Source organism: Tupaia chinensis, unplaced genomic scaffold, assembly GCF_000334495.1.
Source record: "Tupaia chinensis unplaced genomic scaffold, TupChi_1.0 Scaffold143787_1, whole genome shotgun sequence".
Classification (NCBI taxonomy): domain Eukaryota; kingdom Metazoa; phylum Chordata; class Mammalia; order Scandentia; family Tupaiidae; genus Tupaia; species Tupaia belangeri.
The window spans coordinates 454,897-479,571 of NW_006203636.1; the positions used below are offsets into that span (position 1 = coordinate 454,897).

General features: G+C 37.7%; 1 protein-coding gene across 2 annotated transcripts in view; it reads left to right on the forward strand.

The window, feature by feature from the left end:
- NT5DC1 (5'-nucleotidase domain containing 1) overlaps window positions 1-19,689 on the forward strand; it is a 158,497-nt gene extending 138,808 nt beyond the window's left edge. For both annotated transcript variants that reach the window (XM_014582753.2, XM_027766912.1), the window contains exons 9-12: window positions 7,090-7,208; window positions 8,421-8,573; window positions 15,128-15,296; window positions 19,439-19,689. In XM_014582753.2, the coding sequence (XP_014438239.1) occupies window positions 7,090-7,208; window positions 8,421-8,573; window positions 15,128-15,296; window positions 19,439-19,554 (557 nt within the window). In that variant the 3' untranslated portion in view covers window positions 19,555-19,689. The remainder of the gene's footprint in view (window positions 1-7,089; window positions 7,209-8,420; window positions 8,574-15,127; window positions 15,297-19,438) is intronic.
- The last annotated feature ends 4,986 nt before the right edge of the window (window positions 19,690-24,675 follow it).

The following is a 24,675-nucleotide window of genomic DNA, read 5'->3' on the forward strand; positions in this document are numbered from 1 at the left end:
TGTCTGTATTAAATTGTATTCTATCACTTTATATCATAATTATCTATTTGCATGTCAGTCTCTCCCTAACTTTAAAAATGAAGTGCATGGGACTAGCGCATAGTATGGCGGTTAAGGCAGCTGGATATCACATGACAAACTGCATAGTTTGAGTCTTGGACCAAGCAGCTTGAGAAACATGCTGGGCACGTGTGCATGCATGCCCAAAGTCCTAAAAGGAAGCAGGAGAAGAATTTGCGGTATGACCATTTCCCATGAGGGGTGCTTTCTCCCTCTCCCTCTCTCCGTCTCCCTCTTAGTCTCTCTCCCCTGTGAGCACTTGCACCCTCTGGCATACTTTAAAAAAAACTGAAGGGTATGAACTGTACCTTACTATTTAGGGCTTAAATAAATGCCTCAGTAAATACTTGAGCAGTAAGTTAATTGTAAAAAGTCAGGATTGGTTATTTCTAGAACAGAAGAACCTGTAGAAACAGATCTCTCTGGGAAACAGGCAAGGTTAGAATTGTCACACATATAGAATAGACTGATGCAAAGGTAAATCAAAAGGGCAAATAGATTTTACAGATGAAAAAGAAAGAGAATAGTAGGGTAAAATACTTGTGATAAGGGACTCTCTGAATGCTTAAGTGTATGTGTTTTATATAATATATATAATTAACATATATAAATATTATATTATAATATATTATAATGTTTATATATATTAGATATTATGTTGTAAATAAAAAGCAGAACCTTATCAGGAATAGAGGAATTACAGATTTAGGGGAGTACAAAGCAGTGAATTTAATTGTTGATATCTGTTGTGTCTTTTATTTCTATTTAAGTAGATATCAAATAAGTTAAGTGACATATTAACATTCAGAAACTCTCTTAAGAGATAAACATCGAGGGCCGGCAGGTGATGTGGTGGTTAAGGGTGCTGGACTCCCACATGACCGACCACAGTTCGAGTTCCAGACCTGGTGGTTTGCTTTCTCGCTTTCTCACTCTCTCACTCTGTTTTTCTCTGGTTAAATTAAAATAAATAAAGTTAAATTAAAAATAATTCTTTGAAAGAAAAAAAGAGATAAATTTCTAAAATAAGCCTAGGAATGGTTGAAAGGTTCATTACCATGAACGTTTATAAAGATACAGATAAAATTGTTAACAAATAAAATAGACAGATGTATGTATAGATCTAGCTCTGTTTAAAAGAATATTATACTGGACCAGCTAGGCACGATGATTAAGGTGGCAGGATCCCACAGAATGGATTGCACAGCTCAAGCCCCAGACCTGGCAACTTAAGGAACACGCTGTGTATGTGTGCATGCATGCCCAAAAGTCCCAAGAGGAGAATGAAGGAGAGAGCATGTGACATACCACCCCCCGCTAGAGGAGAAGAGGGGATTTTTCATCTTCTCTCTCTTGCTCTCTGGTGCGTTCACATGCCATATAGCAAAAAAAAAAAAAAAAAAAAAGTTTTTAAAGAAAAAAAAATTTTAAATGGACATATTATATATGTATATCATATACATTGTACATATAAAAAATCAACTGTAGTCAATTTATTTTGCTTTTAATTCAGTTGCTTGGCATTACATAAATGGCCTGAGGTGAAATGGTTTGTATTTAATATAGTTTTCTCCTTACTTTCCTAGGGTCATATATTACCTTGTTTTGGAATAAAATTTTTAACACCCTTCATGTGAACCACACCCATTCAATACTTTCACTTAATATAATACTACCGTATTATTTGCTTTGAACTGGGGAAGCCGGTATGGAGATGAAGAGAAGTAGATACATTTAAAGCACGTGATGGAGAGAGAAAACACAGAACATGTTGATGCTTTAGAAATATCAGACGCAAGAAAGGAGTGATAAAAAATGCCTTAGAATTGTTGATTTTTATTTTTTCTGAAATGAGGAAGTGGATGGATAGGAGTGCCATTTATAGCCATGGAGAAAATACAAAGGAAAACATCGGAGTGGAGCGGGTGTTATTGTTAAGAACTCATTTTTCAGCATACTGATTTTGCGATGCCTATGAGCTACCTAACTGGTGTGATCAAATAGTGTAAATGTGCATGGAGTCCAGAGAAACAATTCTACACTCCACATATAAATGTGGGAGTCATCAGCTCACAGATAAACATTTAAAGGGCTTATATGGGATCAAGTACAGAGAGAATGTAGATAGCTGAAAGACCCAGACCAATCCTTGACACATTCCAACATTACGGATGAAGAAGAAAGACAGAAGGAGAGAGATCGTAGGGGGGGAAACAGGACAGTTCCATTTTCAGAAGCCAGAAAGGCATGTGTGCATGCCCCAAATGCCAAAAACAGAATAGAGAAGGAATTACAGTATGGCCCATCCCCTCGGGGTGGGGGGGAGAGAAGGATGTGCTTCTTTCTCTTTTTCTCTCTCTCTCTCTCTGTCCTCTCTCTCTTTCTTTCTCTGGTGAGGGCATATGCTCTGTAGCAAAGTTTGATAAAAAGAAATGAAGGAAGGGGACAATCCATTGCAGTGGGCAAGGTGAAGAACCTTGTCTCCACAGTAATTCTGTCTGTGCTTTGGAGTCATATCCAGGAACTCTTATAAGACCTTAGTTTTATTTTTTATTTTATCTATAATCAAAACATAAATGTTTAATTCAGCTTTTTTAAAGTCTGCTGCTTTATATTCTTTTCTGTGACTTCAATGATGAAACTTCATCTGGATTGATGAAGTACGATTCAAAGCCCCACTACCATTCTCTTTAACTACTACTATGAGGTATCTGGTATATGGAAATTTTTAGGTTTTTGTACAGATGGTTAGAAAAGCTTACCTGAGTTTTTTCACCTCCTTAATGAACTGGGCTAGAAGATTAGTCAGGTTCTTTCCAGCCTCTGATTTAAAATACTTAAGTAAAACTCCTACATTATTTGGAATTAATAAAAAAAAAAATTGATTCCCAGTTAGAGTACAAAAAAGAAACCCAGAACTATGTTTTTAAAATCTCTAGCTCCTTCTGTTGTGTTACAGTGTTTATTCTGCTGTTGATTCTCATTCTTCAGCTAGCTCTGCTTTATCTCAGTTTTCAGTCTGTTTTCCTTTCATCTTTCTCTTTAAATGTTGATATTCCCTAGCCTTCCAATTATCCTGTTGTCCATTCACTTTCCACCATTCGGATAGTTTTAACTGCGTATGTACGCTAATAGCTCTCATTTTTTGTAAATCTCTCAACCTCACTTTTTCATGATATACCAAGGCCTATTTTTGTCTTCTAAATTTCCCAAACCCCACAGCCCCAGAGTCTCAGCAAACTGCTTATAGCAGCTCATTTTAGTGTATTTCTCTTCCCATAGTCCATAATCCCACTGGTAACTACACCAACCACAGATTTTTCTTTTTATTTCAATTGTTTATGCATTCCATCACATTATTTAGCTTGCAAAGTGAATATTTGAACATGTGTATATTTCTCACCAGTCTAGTTGACAATACTATAAAGTTATCTTCAACAGATAATAACCCATTTCTTTGTCCCATATATGCTTTGCCTCTCTATTTTTCTCCTTAATGTCCTTCGTCAGACTTTACTCCTTCACCCACCCTCTTCCTGCACTGTATCTGGTATTCGCAACCATTTACTATGTTTTTATAACCTTTAGTCATTCAGTTTCAGTCATAGACTGTGGACACTCAGTATATATTAAGTGGAAACATACAATGTCTCTCCTTGATAGCCTGGCTTGCTTCACTCGGCAGTAAATCTTACATATTCATTCACTTTCTGTCAAAAGCCAGGGTCTTGTTGTTTTTTATGGCTGAATAGTATTCCATAGAGTATGTGTGCCACAGGTTTTCAATCTATTCATCTGTTCATGGGCATTTGTGTTGTTTCCATGACTTAGCAATTGTCAATGGTGTTGCAATAAACATTGCTGTGCAAGCACTTTTCCAGTTAAGAATTCTTCTGTCCTTTGGTTAGATACCAAAGAGTGGGATTGCTGGATCATATGTTAGTTCTATTTGTAGATCTTTGAAGAATCTCCTAATTGTTTTCCACAGTGGCTGGACCAATTTACATTCCCACCAGCAGTGTAAGTTCTCCTTTTACAACACCCCTGACAGCACTTCTAATTTTTTGTTTTTTTAATCTTAGTCATTCTGACTGGGGTTAGGTGATACCTCATTGTAGTTTTACATCTCCCTTACAATGAGGGATGTTGAGCATTTTTCCATATACCTTTTGGCTATTTTTATGTCGTCCTTAGAGAGTGTTTTTTTTTTTTTTTTTCAACTCATTCTTCCATCTTTTAATAGAGTTGGTGGTCTTTTTTCAGGATAGCTACTTGAGTTCTTTGTGTATTCTGGCTATCAGTCCACAGTTCTTAACCAAGCTCAGAAAGTCAGTCATCACTAATTTCTCTCTCCCTTTCTTAACTTCTATCTTGTCCTTCTGTTTTGTCAGTTTTGTCACTAATGCATTCCTACCATTACCCCTATTATCCCTTGTATTATTGGTGATTATTACATCATGCCTGGGTTATTGTTATTACAGTATGGAGTAACTGATCTCCCTGATGCTTAACCCTCGATCCAGTCTCCATGGCAGTTAATGATACTGTATGTTGCTGGTCATATCAGTCTACTGTTATAACCACCCATGGCATATAAATTAAATCATTGCTACAAATGGTTAAAATTGGAGGAGTAAAATTATGACAAGTGAACTTGCTGGTCTGCATGGTGCAGTGAGCCAATTACGGAGTCAAGCATGTCTCTGCTAGTCACACAGGATCGACCTCATGGTAGCAAACAGAGGAATGGCGGGCAGGTGGCTCAGTGAGGACTGAACTCCTCCTCCAGCCTGATCTCCGCCAATGCTTAAGGATGGTATGGGGTGAGGAGCTGCTTTTGAGCAAAGTCTGCATTCTCCCTGTTCCCTACCGTGGTGGAGTCGTTACCTATGTCTTCGCTAGGGCAAAGTGCTTGTGGGATCCTCTGCCTTTCAAGATTATGGTATATATTCCCTGGTGAGAAGGACCATGTCCATCTTCACTGTTGTGTCCCCAATGGTGCCAACTCATCCCTATTCCCAACCTCCTTGTGAGAATCATGATCCAATTTGTAGTCTCTGGTCCTTTGGCTTGAGCCATCACCAATACGCTGAGTCATAAATATTTTCCTAGCTGAGACCTTTTTTTCCTGAGTTTCGTACCTCTTTTCCTGTTCTATGTATGGTAGACAACTGCATTCTGTATTCTAAAGTCCAACTTGATCTCCTTCCACCTGGAAACCAAACACAGCCTAGCATGGTGCCTTATCCAGCTTATTTGAGCATGTATTAAATTGCCCCAGCTATAGAAACATCCATTATCTCAGCCTTTCATATTCAGTATGCAATGTATCAAATCCTAGTTAATCTGCCTTGGAAGTTCTCATTTCTATGGCCTTCTCCCTTTCTTCTAGGGTTGCCTCTCCTACTTCTCCTCAAATACTTTTCATCAGCACTGACTTCCCTTTGTCACTTGCTTTAACAGTTTCAGTATATTGTTACTGTAAAGGAAAACATATGAAAACATTATTATAATAATACATTTTCATATTATTTATTCAATTAGTGCACACACACCCCCTCCAGCTCTTGAGCATGTTTTAAATTAAAGCTGTGACAAAATTGAATTTTAGGGAATACAGAGTTTTCAAATGAGATAGAATGTTTTATTAGTGAACTTGAGGGAGATGGTAAATAAAACAAACTAAAATTAAGTTCAAAATGCATTCTAGGGAACAGCAGTTAGCGTAATGGCTATGTCGCTGAACTCCCATGTAGTCGACTGCGGTTTGAGTCCCAGACCTGGTGGCTTAAACTCATGCTGGGCACGTGTGCACATATGCCCAAGATCCCAAGAGGAGAATGGAGGAGAAGGGATTACTGCGTGGCCATCCCCCCTGGAGAGTGATTTCTCTCTTTCTATCTCTCTGTCTCTCTCTGTCTTTCTGGCAAGCACAAACACCCTATAGCAAAAACCTCTTCTCAAAAAAGGAAAAGAAATCACTCCCTGTGTGTGTGTGTGTGTGTGGGGGGGGGGGGTGGGGGGTGCGAGGGGTTGCAATAGCCATGCCACAATCCTTTCTTCTCCCTACTCTCAGGATCTTTGGCACATATGCATATGCATCTGGCATGATTTTCAAGCTTCCAGGTCTGGAACTTGAACAGTGGAGTCGGCCATGTGAGAATGTGCCTTAACCTCCACACTACCAGCTGGCCCCAAAAGATGTATTTTTAATCATCAGTCTAGCTCTACCTCCTTCTCGTTAGACATTTGTTTCCTCTCTACCTCATTCCAAAATTGATTTTCAGAAAAATTAATGAAGGTAAGCTTTAGAATTGTCCTTTCCAAGTTCTGGCAGGGACCATGGCAACTATGTGTTTATTTTGTATTCATCAGTTGTCTTCCTGCCTCTCACTCCTGCCCCCAAAGCTGGGACAATTTGAGGGATTAAATAATTGAGACACCCAGGGTGCAGAACTTAAGCCTAGATTTTAAAAACTTCTGATTAAAAATCTATCTCCCCCACCCCCAGTTCCAAAATGACTTCCGTGACAGTGTTTGATTAGTAAGCCATTTTGCAAAGGCAAGGGCATAACCTCAAGTAGACATCTATCTAGTCGCTGATATTGGGCGAAATAACATTCCTGAGCCTTATTTTCTCCAGATAAGAGTGTCATAGGTGAGGCCAGCAGGTGGCATAGTAGTTATATCACTGGACTCTCACATGACCAACTTCGGTTCAAGTCCCAGACCCAATGGCTTAAAAATGATGGCAGAGGACCAGCGGATGGCATAATGCTTGTGTCACTGGACTCCCCACATAGCTGATTGCTGTTCCAGTCCTGGACCTGGTAGCTTGAAACTTATGCTGGGTGCATGTGCATGTGTGTCCAAAATCCCAAGAGGAGAGTAGAGATACTCACAGCATACTAGCTGTCTTCCCCATGTGGTTCTTCAATGTCCGTATTCTGCAGCCAGCCTGCAGTCTAGTCTGCTCACCTGGATGCTCTCACTTAATTAAAAAGTGTATATTTGTCAAACGACTTTCAGAAAATGATGAGGAGCAGGAGGCACTACCATCTTTGGATAAACCTGGCTGGTACTCCCAGGGGAATGCTGTCCAGCTTTATGACCTTCTGAAGAAAATGACTGGCAAACCTGAACCCAAGGTATTTTCTGATGGATGCAGAGTCCTTGATGACCACTTGCAGACTTGCATAGTTATAAACCAAAAACATAATTCTAAATTCCACTTGGTTATCTCTGGGGGAGTCATCTGCCTCGGCCCACCTACCAAATATCTCCTCTTCCCTCTTCTGATTATGTGAGCCTTTCCTTTGTAGATAGAGTCTGGGTTTTTATCTGTGAAAGAAAAACCACAGGAATTCCAAACAGGGAAGCACAGATCTGGGGAGTACACTGATGAGTGTGTCAGATGCCTGAGGAATGCTATCCTGATGATAATCTGTTTAAAGAGTTTTTATATGCACTAACTGAAATTACTCCACAGACCACCCTAAAACCGCTTGCTTTTGACATCTGATCTCCTTGCTGATGGCGGACATGGCTGCATGTTTAACAGCAGAATCCTTTCTCTAAAACAAATCGACAGGAGAGATCATCGGTTACCATCTCCTGATCCACTGGCTCCCATATTGCCACAATCCCTGGGAGTATTTAAGGGGTTTAGTGGAAGAAGCATCCTGACTTGGAGGTTGCAGTTCTTGTCCCTAAACTTCATTTTCTCCTCCTAAGTTGAGATCACTGGGGCTTTGCCTTAGAATACTTAGGGAGCTCCCTAGAGTCCACATGTCCAGCTCTGCTCTGAGAAGTCTGTTTGGGCAGATCTTGGGTGGGCCCAGAAATAAATTCTTTAAAAAGTGATTATGATGTGCATTCTTGATAATCTGTGACCCATTGGAACAAGTTTGTCTCTAACATCCAGCTCTTAAATTCTAGAGGCAGGTTTAATGGTCAGTACATACACACATACATACATAGCATATACACATATTCAGGTGTGTATAAATATATATAATAAACACATACGATATATATGTATGTATACACATACACACACACACACACACGAGCCCACTACTTCTAGAAAAAAATTAAATAAAATCATTTATTTAATCTCCTGCCTTTCTTCTACCTGCAATTACATTATGTGATTGTTAACACAGACCTGGCACTGTGAGAATAAAATAGAACAAGCTGATACTCACCTGTGGAGTCAGTCAAGGAACTTCACAGTGTTTATATACTTATTGGTTATATTCTGATGCGTGTTGAGGAATTTTCTTCTGCCTTCCATGAAATGAATGCCGCTCTCTTTCACAGTTTCATGTCTCAAACAGAATTTGCCATCTGACTTACAGGTTGTTTACTTTGGAGACAGCATGCATTCCGACATTTTCCCAGTTCATCAGTACCGTAACTGGGAGACAGTCCTCATCCTAGAGGAGCTGAGAGGAGACGAAACCGGGCAGTCTGAGGAGTCAGAGCCTCTAGAGAAGAAAGGAAAATATGAGGTAAGGAATCTTGTCAGCACCTCCCTTAGAAGAAAAACCTTTATGTTTGAAAGCTAATATATTCTTATACTTCCTGAATTCAAAATGATCCTGGTCAGACTGAATGTCCTCATGTTTCTAGTTTTTGAGGGAATATTTTCTGTATTAATGGGGTATCCTTAGCATCCTTACTCTGGCCACCTTAGTTGCTTTATCTGCTTTATAGAAAATTGTCTATCTTGCTTGTATTTAAAGGTAGAAGAAATAGTTATTTTTTTTTGTCTTTTTGTTTTGTTTTGTTTTGTTTTTAACAAATTACCTTTTGGCACAAACCTAGAACCACAACTTAGAAAATTCAGCCTGCTTTGTGTAAGTTCAGGTCTGTTCTACATAGCACACTTACATTGTGAAGCTCAGTACAACATATCAAAAACAGATGGTCAGGAGGCCAGCAGGTGGCGTAGTGGTTAAGGCACTGAACTCCCACATGGCTGATTGAGGTTTGAGTGCCCAGCTCAGTGGCTTGAAAATCACACCTGGCATGTGTACATGTGTGCTCAAAATCTGGAGAGGAGAATGGAGGAGAAGAGATTGTGGCATAGCCATTCCCCTGGAGGGGGTGGTGGTTTGTCACTTTCTCTTGCTCTCTCTGGTGAACATGCATGCCTTCCTATAGCAAAAATCTCTAAAAACAAACAAAACAAAACAAAAACAGATGGTGGCTGCTGCACCTCATGAGAATTCAGATTCTTTCCTGCTTCCCTGTGGAGGGTACAAGAATACAAACATCTTCAACTGCTACAGAAGGAAGGAAACAGTCCATAAAGAGACCTGAAAAGAAAGTACAATAGGAAGGTTCTTTTATTTTGTGATTGTTCAGAAAAATGTACTCTCGTTTTTTCCAACCAAGTATCAAGCACAAAACATACAGGAGGTCCAGTCTTTCAGTAAGTACAAAGTCTGAATGTAAAAGGATTCAATTCTTTATTTTTAGTTGCCTTATTCACCCTAAGTAAACTTTCAAAATTACAATTAAAAAGTAAATTCATTAGATCATTTGAAAGGCTGATGTTGTGAACCAAAACATTTACATTTACGTTCTGTAGAGAATGAATGTCTTGATTTACTTAGGTTCAAATTCAATTTCTCAGCTATTTACAATAATTTCTGTTCTAGATAAAACCATCTAAAATTGGGGGATCGTCTTTACCTTCTTTCATTGTGACAGGAAGCTTCAGATAAGGACAAAGTACCTCTCAAGTGGAATTTTGAAGGCTTATACACTTTTTCTAAATCTTAATATATATATTATATATCAGTTGATTATCCATTCCATTATACAATAGCATGATGATATATAACCAAAATGATACATTGTAATGATGAAAGTAAGACTAGTTAAGGGAAACTAAGGAATAACCTGTTTTAGTTTTTCTTTCTAGAAATAAAAGTTTGTTCATTATACTTAAAATTACTTTGAAAATTTTTATTCCATATGACTGACCTCCTATATGAAAGGGAAAAGAGTGCTTCTTTTCAGTTTCTTTATTATTGTTTTCATCTGTTTCTTCAATTTTTAATTGCATACTTTTTAGAATAACATGTCATGAAATTTAGTGCAGAAATCATTTATTTTGATTATAAAAATGACCCCCCTCCTTTTTTTTTTTAAAGGTTTTTGTCATAGGGTACATACACTTGCCAGAAAGAGACAGTGACAGGGAAAGTGAGAAATTGCCCTCCAGAGGAGTGGCCATGCTGCAATCCCTTCTCCATTCTTCTCTTGGGAGTTGGGGTACACATGCACACATGCCCAGCATGATTTTCAAGTTGCCAGGTCTGGGACTTGAACTGCAGTCAGCCATGTGGTAGTATAACGCCTTAACCACTACAGCAATTGCTGACCCTGAAAATAATTCTTAGCAAACAAGAAAAAGAGTACATACACTTGCCAGAAAGAGACAGTGACAGGGAAAGTGAGAAATTGCCCTCCAGAGGAGTGGCCATGCTGCAATCCCTTCTCCATTCTTCTCTTGGGAGTTGGGGTACACATGCACACATGCCCAGCATGATTTTCAAGTTGCCAGGTCTGGGACTTGAACTGCAGTCAGCCATGTGGTAGTATAACGCCTTAACCACTACAGCAATTGCTGACCCTGAAAATAATTCTTAGCAAACAAGAAAAAGAAGGAACTGACCTATAATTAGAAAAAGGCTATCCCCTCCAAAACTCAGTGAGACTACAATCCCTAATGGAGAAATTTAAGGGGCAGAAGCACACTTAATAGAGACGCAGGCCTTCTAAAGTTCTGAGCTAGACAAGGGTACCTGCTATAGTTAAACTGCATAACAGAGAGCTGGCCTACACCACAAGATAAAGAAATGTAGAATAAGATTGAAAGATAAGGCACCAAATTGTCATTATTTCAAGCTTATTTAATCATCATAGAAGACATTAGGGAATTGGCAAACTATCAGAACTAGTAAGAGTTCAGTCAGAGTGCTGCATCCAAAACAGCATTCAAAAAACAATAGCTGCTGGGACCAGCAGTTAGTGCAATGGCTATGTCACTGGACTCCCATGTAGTCAACTGCGGTTCGAGTTCCAGACCTGGCAGCTTAAACTCACGCTGGGCGTGTGTGCATGCGTGCCCAAGATCCCGAGAGGAGACTGAAGAAGAAGTGATAGATTGTGGCGTGACCATCCCCCCCCCTGGGGGGGGTGATTTCTCGCTTCCTGTCTCTCTGCCTTTCTGGCGAGCACACATGCCCTATAGCAAAAGTCTCTCCAATAAAAAAGCAATAGCTTGGGGACCAGCAGGTGGCATTGTGGTTAAGGTGCTGGACACTCCCCCGTGGCTGACCACGGTTCGAGTCCCGGACCTGGTGACTTCCTTTCTCCCTTTCCCTCTCTCTCACTCTCTCTCTCTCTCTCTCTCTCTCTGTGTGTGTGTGTGTGTGTGTGTGGTCAAATTAAAATAAATGAATGAATAAATAAAATTAAATAAATAATAATTTTTAAAAAAGCAATAGCTGATCTTTTTATCAGCAGTAACCAAATGTAAGGAGAAGTAAATCATTTATAAAAGCAATAAAAATGAATCATTGTCTAGGAATTAACCTTAAAAATACATGAGACCTTGATATGGTAGATTTTAAACCTCTATTAAAGATCCTGAATACAAACCAGGATAAATGGAGAGATGTCCCATACTTCTGAATGCATGATATAAATTATATAGATACCTGCCCACCTGCAGAAGTGCACTGTTTGATGCTGCTACTCAGCAGGCTGAGGCCACGTGGTAGAACCAGGTTCTATTCTAGCCTACCCTAATAGCTGGGCATGGTGGTACATGTAGTCCTAGCTACTCAGGAGGCTACAGCAGATGGATCACAGCATTGCAAGACTCAGTCTTAACAACAACAAAAGATTATATGGGGTCAGCAGGTGGCATGGGGTTAAAGTGCTGGACTCCCACATGGCTGACTATGGTTTGAGTCCTGGACTTGGCCTCACTCTTTCATGAGCACATATGCTCTATGGCACATTAAAATAATAGTAATAAACATAATAATGATATATTAATTAAATTAATCTTTAAATTTTTTCAAAGAAAAAAATTATATGGATAGCTATTTCCTTCAAATTTATTTACAAAGTCAATGTAATAGTTCCTAAATCTTAAGAGGATTTTGGGTAGACCTTGATAAGTTGATTCTGCAGTTAGACAAATAACTAAGAAAACTTTATGAAAAAAGATAATGAGAGAAAATTTCACTTTATTAGATACTAACCACATTAGAAAGCTCTAGTAACTTTTTAATTTAGTACTGGTGACAAAATACATAAAGGTCTCTGAATAGAGTGAAAAATCTAGCCACAAGCCTCTGTATTAAAATCCAAGTTACTTTGTAGATACTGTATATGAGATATTGTTTTAATCAGTAGGGAAGGATAGACAGTTCAGTAAATGGCACTAAGATAAGCTCCTTTCATACCCTACATATAAAAAAATCTGAATAGGTTGTAGAACTGAAAGTAAAATCTCTATCTGTAAAATTTGTGGAAGATAATTTATGAAAGCATTTTTATACCTCAGAATGGGAAAGTATTTCAAGTTAGAACCTGAAAAACAACAGTAAGAAATTTGGTAACTTTGACAACATCAATATTGAATTTTTCTGTTCAAAATACCAGGGATACTGTTAACCAATGATTGAAAGACAGGTATGGTTCAGCCTTAAAAAAAAAAAAAAAAAAAAAAAAAAAAAAAAAACAAAAAAGATCCAAGTTACTTTGTAGATACTGTATATGAGATATTGTTTTAATCAGTAGGGAAGGATAGACAGTTCAGTAAATGGCACTAAGATAAGCTCCTTTCATACCCTACATATAAAAAAATCTGAATAGGTTGTAGAACTGAAAGTAAAATCTCTATCTGTAAAATTTGTGGAAGATAATTTATGAAAGCATTTTTATACCTCAGAATGGGAAAGTATTTCAAGTTAGAACCTGAAAAACAACAGTAAGAAATTTGGTAACTTTGACAACATCAATATTGAATTTTTCTGTTCAAAATACCAGGGATACTGTTAACCAATGATTGAAAGACAGGTATGGTTCAGCCTTAAAAAAAAAAAAAAAAAAAAAAAAAAAAAAAAAACCTAATAGATTGATATCTAGCTTGTAAGTTGAATCTTATTTAGAAAATTGGACAAAGAACCTCTCGCATTTGACTAAAAGGGAAAGCTTACATATTATGCCTCACTAAGAATCCATAAAGTGCAAATTAAGCAAAGAGAATCAAGGGGGAAATGAAAGAAGCAAAACATTTAAGGGACACAAAAATGGAAAATTATCTGTTGATGATAACATGTATGATAATACCCATAACTGAACTAATGTACAGTTTATTTATGCTGGGAAAATTCAGTTTACAAGCTGTGATGATATGCAATGGTTGAATGTATTAAAAATCTATTAAATTAAAAACAAACAAAAACAACAGGTTAAGTTAATGGGTTTAACACCTTAAACCCATCAGATTGACAAAACTGAATCTGGATTTTTAAACTAATTTACAAGTAAGATAGTTTAAGATATGGTTCTTTTTTTTTTTTTTTTTTTTTTTTTTTAAGTTTTTTTGCCAGGGCACATGTGCTCACCTCAGAGAGACAGAAAAAGAGAAAGTAAGAAATCAGTCCCCGGGAGGGTTGGCCACACTGCAATCAATACCTTCTCCTCCATTCTTCTCCTGGGAGCTTAGGCATACACATACATGCCTCACATGGTTTTCAAGCTGCCAGATCTAGGACTTGAACCATTATTGGCCATGTGGGAGTCCAGCACCTTAACCACCACACCACCTGCTGGCCAAGTCTGAGGTATATTTCTGTGAGTTAATAGGAAAACAAAGTGGGGCCAATGTAGTTCACTAAACTTCACTCTATTGCATTTAACAACTGTGTTGTAAGAGAAATAATTTTTAATCTCTATTTTAATGAGCATCTATTTGGATTTTCAGTCAGAAACAAATACCACTTTATTTAGAATATACCTAGAATATAACCACTGCCCTTTCATAATCTCCTAAGTGAAGAGTGTATATATATATATACACACACACACATATGTATACATATACACATATATATGCATATATACATATATACATGTGTGTAAAAAAAAATATATATATATATATATACACACACACACATAAATATACACATATATATGACAAGGACTGTAAGTTAGCCTTAGAAGAAGTGACATCTTTGTATCTATCTTGGTAGTCCCAGTAGATAACTAAATAATGAAAGATTCTTTAAAGAAATAAAAACCATTAATTTGAAATCTCTTATCAGTTTATTGCCTTTATACTCCAGGTATATTAAAAGTAATAAATAATAATTATGTCCTTACTGCCTTTAAAAAATGAAATAAAACTACATCAAAATAATTTTAACTATTTAAGCATAACAATAATAAAATTAGAGAATTCTTTTCATGCAAGGTCTTTCTGTATCACCATCCTTCTGCTTCAGCCTCCTGAGTAGCTGGGAGCACAGGTGTACACCATCATGTCCAGCCCTTGTAGACCGGGTCTTGCTATGTTGTTCAGGCCAGCTTCTAGCTCACACTCCTCCTGCCTTAGCCTCCAGAGGTGCTGGCATAGCAGGTGGGCACCATTGCACCTAGACTTTAGGCTGCACTGGGAATCGAGCCTAGGTTTCCCACGTAATCCCAGCCTGTGAAGCACAGCATCTTAGTACACGCCTCCATAGTTGGGCCCAAGAGTTATTTTAATTGTAGGAAAAAATTATCTTCCCAAATTGTTTTGTTTAGGGTGCTTTTCACATTATCACCAAAGGCCATTTAGAAAGCTATTTTCAGTTTTAAGATAAAGGATACTTCATAACAAGGAAATATTATCTATTTTCCAAAAGTGTAATGTGAACACAACACCTATGTATAGACTTTTCTATTATGATTTAATCCATGGACAAAAACCTTATGAGATTAAACAGAAATTAATCACAGTTTTCATTATTCTCTTTTTTTGTTTCAGGGACCAAAGGCAAAGCCTCTAAATACCTTGTCTAAAAAATGGGGCTCTTTTTTTATTGATTCTATTTCGGGACAGAAAAATACAGACTCCTCTTTGGTTTATACGTGGTCCTGTAAGAGAGTCAGTACTTACAGCACTATTGCAATTCCAAGTCTTGAAGCAATCACAGGTAAGGGGGAAACTACCTTTAATGCTTTACCTGTTACTGGACAGTAGTGACCTTAAGTACTAGAATTCTTGTCTTTCTTTCTTTTTTTTTTTTTTTTTTTTTTTAAGAGATGTTTGCTATAGGGCACGTGTGCTTGCTGGAGAAACAGAAAAACAGAAAGATACAGAAAGTAAGAAATCATCCCCAAAGGGGATGGCCATACTGCAATCTCTTCTCCTCCATTCTCCGGATTTGGGGTATAAACACACATGCATCCAGCATGAGTTTTAAGCGACCGGATCCAGGACTCTATCCACAGTCAACTATGTGGGAATCCAGCAATGTAGCCATTACACCACCTGCTGGTCCCATAGAATTCTTGTCTTTAAAGGAGGGAACTCTTCCTGCAACTTTATTTGATTTTTCTTTATTATTTTCTCTTTTTTTTTAAAAGAGGGTGTAGGTTAGAGTGAGAGAGACACAGGTACGTTTTTCAAAAGTTTTTGCCATGCCATGTGAAACCACCCTGGCATGTTTAGTGAAAACTGAATCTGGGTATCCTATGAGGCTTTCAGTCTCCCAAATGGCGGAGCTACCTGTGTGTATGTGTCTGTGTTTGTATATGTTTGTATGTGTGTGCACATTTTCTATGTATTTATGTGTATATATGAGTGAATCTGTGTGTACAAGTGTGTATTTGTGTGTGTATGTGTTTGTATGTGTCATTAGGGTCAAATTTTATTTTTCTGAGGAACTGTCTCTAAATATGGTAATGTAGGTCATTAGGGCCAGTCATTCTGCTTGAGCCAACTACATTTTGGTTCATATCATTCAACTCTTCCCAAATTCAGATAATATGGTTGACATTATTGTGTATTTAGTACACAGAGTTTAACAAAACATTGTGGTAAGCAAGAATTGCTTTTTCTTTTCTTTTCTCTCAAATTATCAGCACCCAGCAATAATTTTCCTAGAATAGAGATGTGTTTCCTGTTGCTGATTCCCCAGTCTCATACTCACTCTGGGGATTCCTGGGTTTTTTGTTTGTTTAAGAGGGATTTTTGCTATAGGATCGGTGTGCTTGCTAGAGAGACAGAAAGCAAGAAATCACACCCCAGGGAAGATGGCCACGCCACAATCCCCTCTCCTCCATTCTCTTCTCAGGATCTTGGGCACGCATCCACACGTGCCCAGTATGAGTTGTAAGATGCCAGGTCCAGGATTCCAACTGTGGTCAACTACGCTGGAGCCCAGCAATGTAACCATTACGCCATCTACTGGTCCTGGGGTTCCTGTTTTAACAAAACAGTCATTTGATTTCAGTTTGACATTCCCATTGCCAGATATATTTATTTATTTATTAGTGAGTCTTTTTGTTATAGGGCACATGAACTCAACAGAAAGTCAGAAAGTGAGAAATCACCCCCAACAGGAGATGGTCATGCTCCAAACCCTTCTATTCCATTCTCCTCTCAGGATTTTGGGCGCACACACACACCCCATGTGAGTTTTAAGCCACTGGATCCAGGACTTGAACTGCAATCAACTACATGGGAGTCCAGTGATGTAACCATTACACCATCTACTGGTCCCAATACCCAGATTTCTTAACAATAATAGACCTTTTCTGTTTCCTGGAAGAGAAAATAAATTTTTTGATGGAAATGGGTAAAAAACAAACCTGATATTCCCCTTTGACCTCTTAAAGCTTTTGTGTATTTTTGTAATGTTTCTTTATTCTTGGATACCCTTTTATACTTGGTTATCTCATTCACATTTAAATGCCTATAAGCCATTTTTAGTATATATATAGAAGTTTGTGATTATTAGCTATCTATGTTACAGTGGTGATTGATTTGTCTTAGTCTGTTCATGCACTAACAGAAATACCCTAAGGCTGGGTGATTTATGAAGAATATAGAGGTTTATTTACTAAGCTCACAATTCTGATGGCTAGAAAATCCAAAGGCATCACAAAATGGTAGATGGCAGAACTTTTATCAGAACAAAGCATGGTTTGTATCCAGGAGGGCTTCTGCCTGGCTCATTTCTTCTTATGTACAACCAGAACTCAATCGGGGGGGGCGCTCCCTAAAAACGTTTTCACACCCAAAGGTCCCACCCTGGGACACCATGAAGGAATTAAAGTTTCACTCAACATTTTTACTTTTTACAATACAATGAAGCCCCAACATGTGGATTTGGGGGAGATATCCAAGTTCAAAAACATGAACCTTTAGGGAAAAAACATTATCCAAGCCAGAATACTTTGTAATCATAAGGTAATCATTTTTAGTCTTATAGCTGCCCTGAGAGCTGAACATTTAGTTTAGGAAATGTATAGGAAAGAAGTGGTTGGGGCCAGCAGGTAGCATAGTAGTTAAGGTTCTGGACTCCCACATGGCTGACTAGTTCAAATCCCAGACCCGGGGGGCTTGAAACTCAGGCTAGGCACATAAGCGCGCATGCCCCAAATCCCAGGAGGAGAACGGAGAAGAAGGGATTGCGGCATGGCCATCCCCCCGAGGGATGATTTCTCACGTTCCCCCTCATCATCTCTGTCTGTTTCTCTCCAGCAAGCACAGGTGTCCTATGGCAAAATCCTTTAAAACAAAAAAAAAAAAAAAAAAGAAAAAAGAAGTGGTTGGCTCAACTTTTGACCTGTATCATTTTGATGATTTATCAGAGATTCAGTATTCAGATATATAATATTAGAAACTCAGTTTTATTCACCTGCTTTCCAGTGCCTTTTTAAATACATGACCAAAATATACTAATTACCTAAGTAGAGAGGACCTATGAAATGAACTGATGCTGAATGTTTTTCTGTGTGGAGTAATCCTAGGCATAAGAAAAGCAGTGTTCCTCCTTTCCACTCCCTAGCATTAGTTTTCTTGGGATTAACTGATATACTTCTAATATTTCTGATTTTTTTTTTTCATGGAGAAATATGGGGGAAAGGGGAATATCTAAAGGCTGAATTTAGAGAGATCTATATGAGGGTGGATGTCTCAGCCTCCCATCATCAAAAATATAGGCATTATATGTTCTGTCTCCTATGCCCCTTGAGACCATCAACCATCTGTGTGTGTGTGTGTAATGCTTACCATATAGAAAAAGTTGCCATCTTATGCATATTAAAGCTTTTATTAAGCATTCAAAGATTCTTCTTAGTAACCATCTTATTACCCCCATGGTACCATTAAGATTATTGATTCTCAGGACCAGCAGATGGCGTAGCAGTTACATCACTGGATTCCCACATGGCTGACCGTGGTTCAAATCCCGGATCCAGTAGCTTAAAATTCACACTGGACACGTGTGTGTGTGTGTGTGTGTGTATGTGCTCAAGATCCCAGGCTTAGAATAGAGGAGAAAGGATTCTAGTGTGGCCATCTCCTTTCTAGGGGGTGGGGGAGGGTGATTTATCACTTTCCCTCTCACTGTGCCCCTCTTTCTCTCCCTCTGGTTGCGTGTGCACCCTAAGGCAAAAACCTCTTTAAAAAAAGAGAGAGAGAGAGAGAGAGAGAGATTATTGGTTTTCATTCACCGAGTTACATAATCCCCCTCAGTAGGGTCTGGGAAACTGGGAGTGGGGGGAGAGTCAGACAAGCATTCTTATGTTTAGTGAACTTTTGTGTGGAGTATTTTTGTTTTTTTTTTCTTCAAGACTTTTTGCTATAGGACACATGTACTCGCAGGCGAGACAGAAAGTGAAAAATCACCCCCTGGGGGGATGGTCACAACACAGTCCCTTCTCCTCCATTCTCCTCTTGGGATCTTGGGCACCACACCATGCACCTGGCTGAATTTTAAGCCTCCAGGTGCCAGACTTGAACTGCAGTTGACTACATGGGAGTCCAGTGACAACTGTTGTGCCATCTGCTGATCCCATGTGCAGAGTTTAAAATTAAACTCACTAGTTGGGGCTCTGGGGATGACTGGATATATCTAAATATGACTCGGCTTAAATATTATTGTAAATTGTACAGTAAAAGACATTTGCACTCTTTATCCAGGGTGGCACCTACTCAGGTGGCAAAAGAAATATTGAAATTATGAAATTCTAAAAAACAAGTTTTATTACAGTGAGTATTAAATTTTGATTTGTATTTATGAAAAGCGTTTAGAGATTAAAAATAATCCATTTTTGTTTTCCCCAGAATTACCCCTGGACTACAAATTTACAAGATTTTCTTCAAATAATTTAAAAACAGGTGGCTACTATCCAAATCCTCCATTAGTCTTATCAAATGATGAGACACTGACAACCAAATAAATTATCTTTACTGAGAAATGAAGAACCATATATGCAACGAATGTACTTTAAAAGAAAAAAGTTAATTTCCCCCCCCAAAAAAAACTGTAAAATGCTGTATGAGTTTTTTAATGAAACTTCACCAAGAAATTGATATTGATCTATCGTCTCCTTTCTGTATAAATCATCTTGATGTTTAACAGCTCTCATTATATTAAAAAAATCAATATTTTAGAACTGGAAATAACTTTATTGATATTTTTCCATACAAATAGTTTCAAGACTAAAATTCACCTGGGGGGACACACACACACACACACAAACACGCATACACATATATCTACACATGCCTACTCCAATGGATCTCTAAATGTGGTCCCCAGTGAAATAGTGTAATACCACCTAAGAACTTGGATAATACAAATTTACGTCCCCACCAAAATCTACCAAATCAGAAACTCTGGAAGTGGAGCACAGCAATCTGTATTTGAACAAGCTCTCTAGGTGATTCTGATTTACACTAGAGTTTGAAAATCACCGACTAGACCATGTCCTCTAGAGACTGGTTTAAGTGGTCCGAGTGGATATACTGGGTTGTTGGAAAAGTCATGATGCATTTTTGCATAGAAAAAAATACGTAATGACGTTTTCGACAAACCAATAGCTGAGCATTGACATCTTTGCATACCCCAAGGAAGTACAGCCAGAATTGAGAACCACTGATCTGTGCCAGTTCCTTCAATTTATAGCCCAAAACACCACGTCCAGTAAGATTATTTCCCAAACTATTAAGTTTTAAGCTATTTCTGTGTTTTCCAAAACAAGGAAAATAGAGACATGCTTTCTGAGATTATAAAGCCAGTATGGTACAAAGATAGTACTAGAAGTCAGTTGTCTTAATCTCCAATTGTGTTCATCAATTTAATGTTAAAGGCTATTTCATTTTTACTAATGTTAAAAGATAACTTCTCAGTGGACACAAAAGAATGTTTTTTATAATGAAAAAAAGAAAAAGAAAAAACCTTAAATGTGCAGCCTTCCAAAGCTCAATCCTACCCAATAAAATTTTATTCTTCAGTAGTCATTTCTCTCATTAGGGGAAGATTTAATTTAAAGTTATTAAAATTAATTTGAGTTAAATTTTTCTCCTTGGGAAAGAGGGTGATAATGAAGAAAAAGACAAGCCACAAGGGTTCTTACATGTATTTCAATTTCCATGCAGGATTATTGTGTTCTATGTGTAATATACAATCATATTAGCAGCTCTTTGTTGCAAACTGTTTGGTGACAGGTAGTCTTACAATATAATTTCCTGACCACTCTGTATGCTGTAATTTCACTCTATCCATCATAGACAACATTATTTTACTTGGATTATAGCTAAGAATTTAATGTATTGATGCATGCAGTGAACAGGTAAGTATTTTCTTCAAATTTGTAAACATTCAGCTAGATCCCAAATACACTGTGGAGATGAGTATCTCAGTGTAGATAAAAGGTTACTATTTTTTTTTTTCCTTCAAAGTAGGTAACTTTGACATCCTTCGGTGAGATACCAATGAGTTGATATACTTGAAACTGATATCCAGAGTGCCTTTGAAATATTATGAGCATACAAAATCAAGCAAGAGTGAAATTAAAATGTTATTTCATGTATTCTTTATAGACATTTGATTTCTTTTTTAAAATAAAGCTATTTTTCCTTATGTAGGTTTATTCTGTAAATGGCAAAGGATGTATCTTTTAAATGCTTATAAACTGCTGTAATATGAAAAATAAGAATCCTAAAATAAATTAATTGTACTTTTTGACCATTGAGGAGTAGAGAAAAAACATCATACAAGTCGTAAGTTCTAATCTTACTTTGCTGGTTCCTACTCGAGACTCTGAACAAGTAGGTAGCACCTTATTTGACCTCAGTCTTTAAATCAAAACAGAGAGAAGGTTAGTGTTTATTTTTAAGTTTCCTTCCATCTTTCTAACATGATCAACTAGTCAGTGCTTCTTCTAATGAATGTTGGTTTTCTTATTTATTTTTCCCATGAGCAGGAGGGACCAAGACAGAACTATAGCCCCGCAACAGTATCAGCACCATGACTCACCCCAACCTCAGCCCCCCTGGATTGTAGGCACCCACAGCTCAGCATAACTGAGGAAGGTCTCCAGATGTAGGAACCAGCAACCTTCCCATATGAGTATGGCTCACAAAACAAGAATGTTGTTTTTCTGTGAGCCTATAATTATGCTTTTTAAATTTTTATTTCATTTCTAAAAAGTGCCAGAGTTTCTAATTGGATATGAAAAGTTAAAATTATCTAAAAGTGGAACCATAAAACTAAAAAGAATATTTAGAAAGCTATATATTCATTAGTAATGAGTAAGAAGGAAAAAGTTATGTATATGGGCATAAGATCTGAGTTTTATACTAGCACAGGCAAACCTTCATATAAAAGATACCTAGAAATAGATGCAAAGGAGCTGAGCTTTTCATCACTGACTACTGTTGATCTCATCAGCAGAAGAAAGAGCTAAAGGGCAAAGTGGTCCAATGTTTTTTCAGAATTTAGTATTTGGAATACTGAAAGAGCAGAAACTTTTTCAACTGAGTCATGAATTGCAACCTTGACTCCGAGTTTCTTAAAATCTAAATTGAAATCAAGTATTTTTCCAGCATTCACATCCAACAGAAACTTAATACACACACACACACACACACACACACACACACACACACACACACACACACACACACACACACACACGCACAGTTTTTTATTTATTTTTACATTTTCATATACACTTTCAGTGAACTCAAGTGAAAAATCTATACTTTCTGTATAATTAACATGAAATAGACATCCAGTTACTCCTCTGATATAATGATGACTGCATATCAGAATCACATGGATGCTTTCTTAAATGTGTGATGTTGCTGCACCATCCCTTACCTCTTCCCAGGCTCTTAAACACAAAGTTACTGACTACTTTTATCAAAGTCATGCAGGTATGCCAGGTGACATCCACTATGGTCCAACTGCTACCCTTGAAAACCGTGAACATGGTCCAGGTCACATAAGATGAATTCAGAAAAGTATCTCGTTAGTCTGAACTATTCTCGGGGAGGAGGGGGGAGGAGGGTAAGGTAAAAGGGTAAGGTAAAGTTATAAGCAGTGACTCCTTAATAGGCTACTTCATATACGTTATCTTGTTTACCCTCTACAACAACCATAAAATGAGCGTAATTATTAAAATTGTACAAGTGAGAAAACTCAAATTCAGGGAGGTTAAATACTAAGTTTGTTCAAAGCTGCACTTTTACAAAGGGACGAGTTTGACCCTTACAGTCATGGTGTTAGTTGATTAACACATCCAGTCTTCTAGCACTGAATCTACATTGGATTAAATTCTATCAAAAAAAAAAAAAACCTTCAATTTAATCACTTGTAGTGGATTGGAAATCAAGACACAGGCTCTGTCCAGAAGTAGCTGATAACTCAGTATGATGTTAAGAAAAAATATCTATAACTTAAACACTTCTCTAGAAGAGTAAAATAGAGATCCAATAATTACAAGAGTCCTAAAATCCATGAGTCTGCTCTTCTTGGGAGGCATACATGCTGAGGTCATTAGTGAGCAGGCCTAATCTTTCTTCACATTCAGGTTCAAAGTTTACCTCAAATACTTGGAAGATGTCTTTGCTGGTGCTGATGTAACAAGAGTGGAGTTGTGATGAAAACTGCTCCTTTGAACTTAGGAGGAGATGGAATGTATGAGCCTATAGAGCAGTTGGATGATTGCTTCAAATGACCACTAGGACAGCATATACACTGCTTGACAATCACGTTTTTGTACCGTGTACCTGTACACATACCCTCTTTAAAAAAAAAAATCTTGGTACTTTGGTACTGTCTTGATAAATGTCAAACATTAATAAAGTTTAACAAAATTGAATAAAGAAAAAAAGGTATAATTACTATCTAAATGAATTCAGAACAATTATCAAATTAAATCGATTAAAAATATGCTTTCTCTAAATTGTAAAAATGTTAACAGTCCTTAGTAACTAAATCTTATATACTGTTTGAAGTCTTTTTGATGCATTTGCTGCCTTTGGTGAAGGGAACAGTTTCATTCATATGCAGCAAACATAACTAAGGAATTTTGATCTATAATAAGATGGAATCCAATCAAGTGAGAAAATCATTTCAAATATCATTCATGAATGGAATAACCTTCAACTGAATTCATAAATAAGTAAAGTTACTGTTAACATTTTAGTACCAAATGTACAAATGGAGGTGATAGTGAAAATTATGCTAGCTTGAAATTAGAAAATTTGGGGCCAGCAGTTGATGCAGCAGTTTAGGCGCTGGACTCCCAAGGTTAACCATGGTTCGAGTCCCAGACCTGGTGGCTTGCTCTCTCACTTTCCCTCCCTCTCTGGTCAAAAATTAATTAATTAATTAATTAATTTAATTAAACAAATTATTTTTTTTAATTGGGGACTGGCAGGTGGCATGGTGGTTAAGGGCACTGGACTCCCACATGGCCTACCATGGTTTGAATCCCAGACCCATGGCTTGCCTTCTCACTTTCTGTCTCCCTCTCTCTCTCTCTCTTACTCTCCCTCTGGTCAAATTCAAAGAAATAAATAAAGTTCAATAAAATCATTCTTTATTAAAAAAAAATAACAGCCTATGTAACTTGCACTTAGGCAATTTACTTCCGTATTTAAATGGAAACTAAAACTTGTGTCACAGGATTATTAAGGTAATATGAGAGTACTCATGGACATGCCTGACATATGTCAGATCTCTTGAAGAGATTATGAAGTCAGGAAATAGATAACTGAGGCAAAAATCAGATATCTAAGAAACAAATTGTGACTCCTTAGCACAAGGAACTCAATAATTATATAGTACAGAGGGCCAGTCCATGGCCTGGTGGTTAAGGTCACCAACTGGACCCCACATGGCATACTCTTGGGTTCTTGGACTGGACAGCTTGAGGAACAGGTCAGGTACATGTGCATGATAGCCCAAGACCCCAAAAGGAGGGAGACAGAGGAAAGGGGATTGCAATGTGACTATGCCCTCTGGGGGATGCTTTCTCACTTTCTCAAGTGTAGGTGCTCTCTGGCAA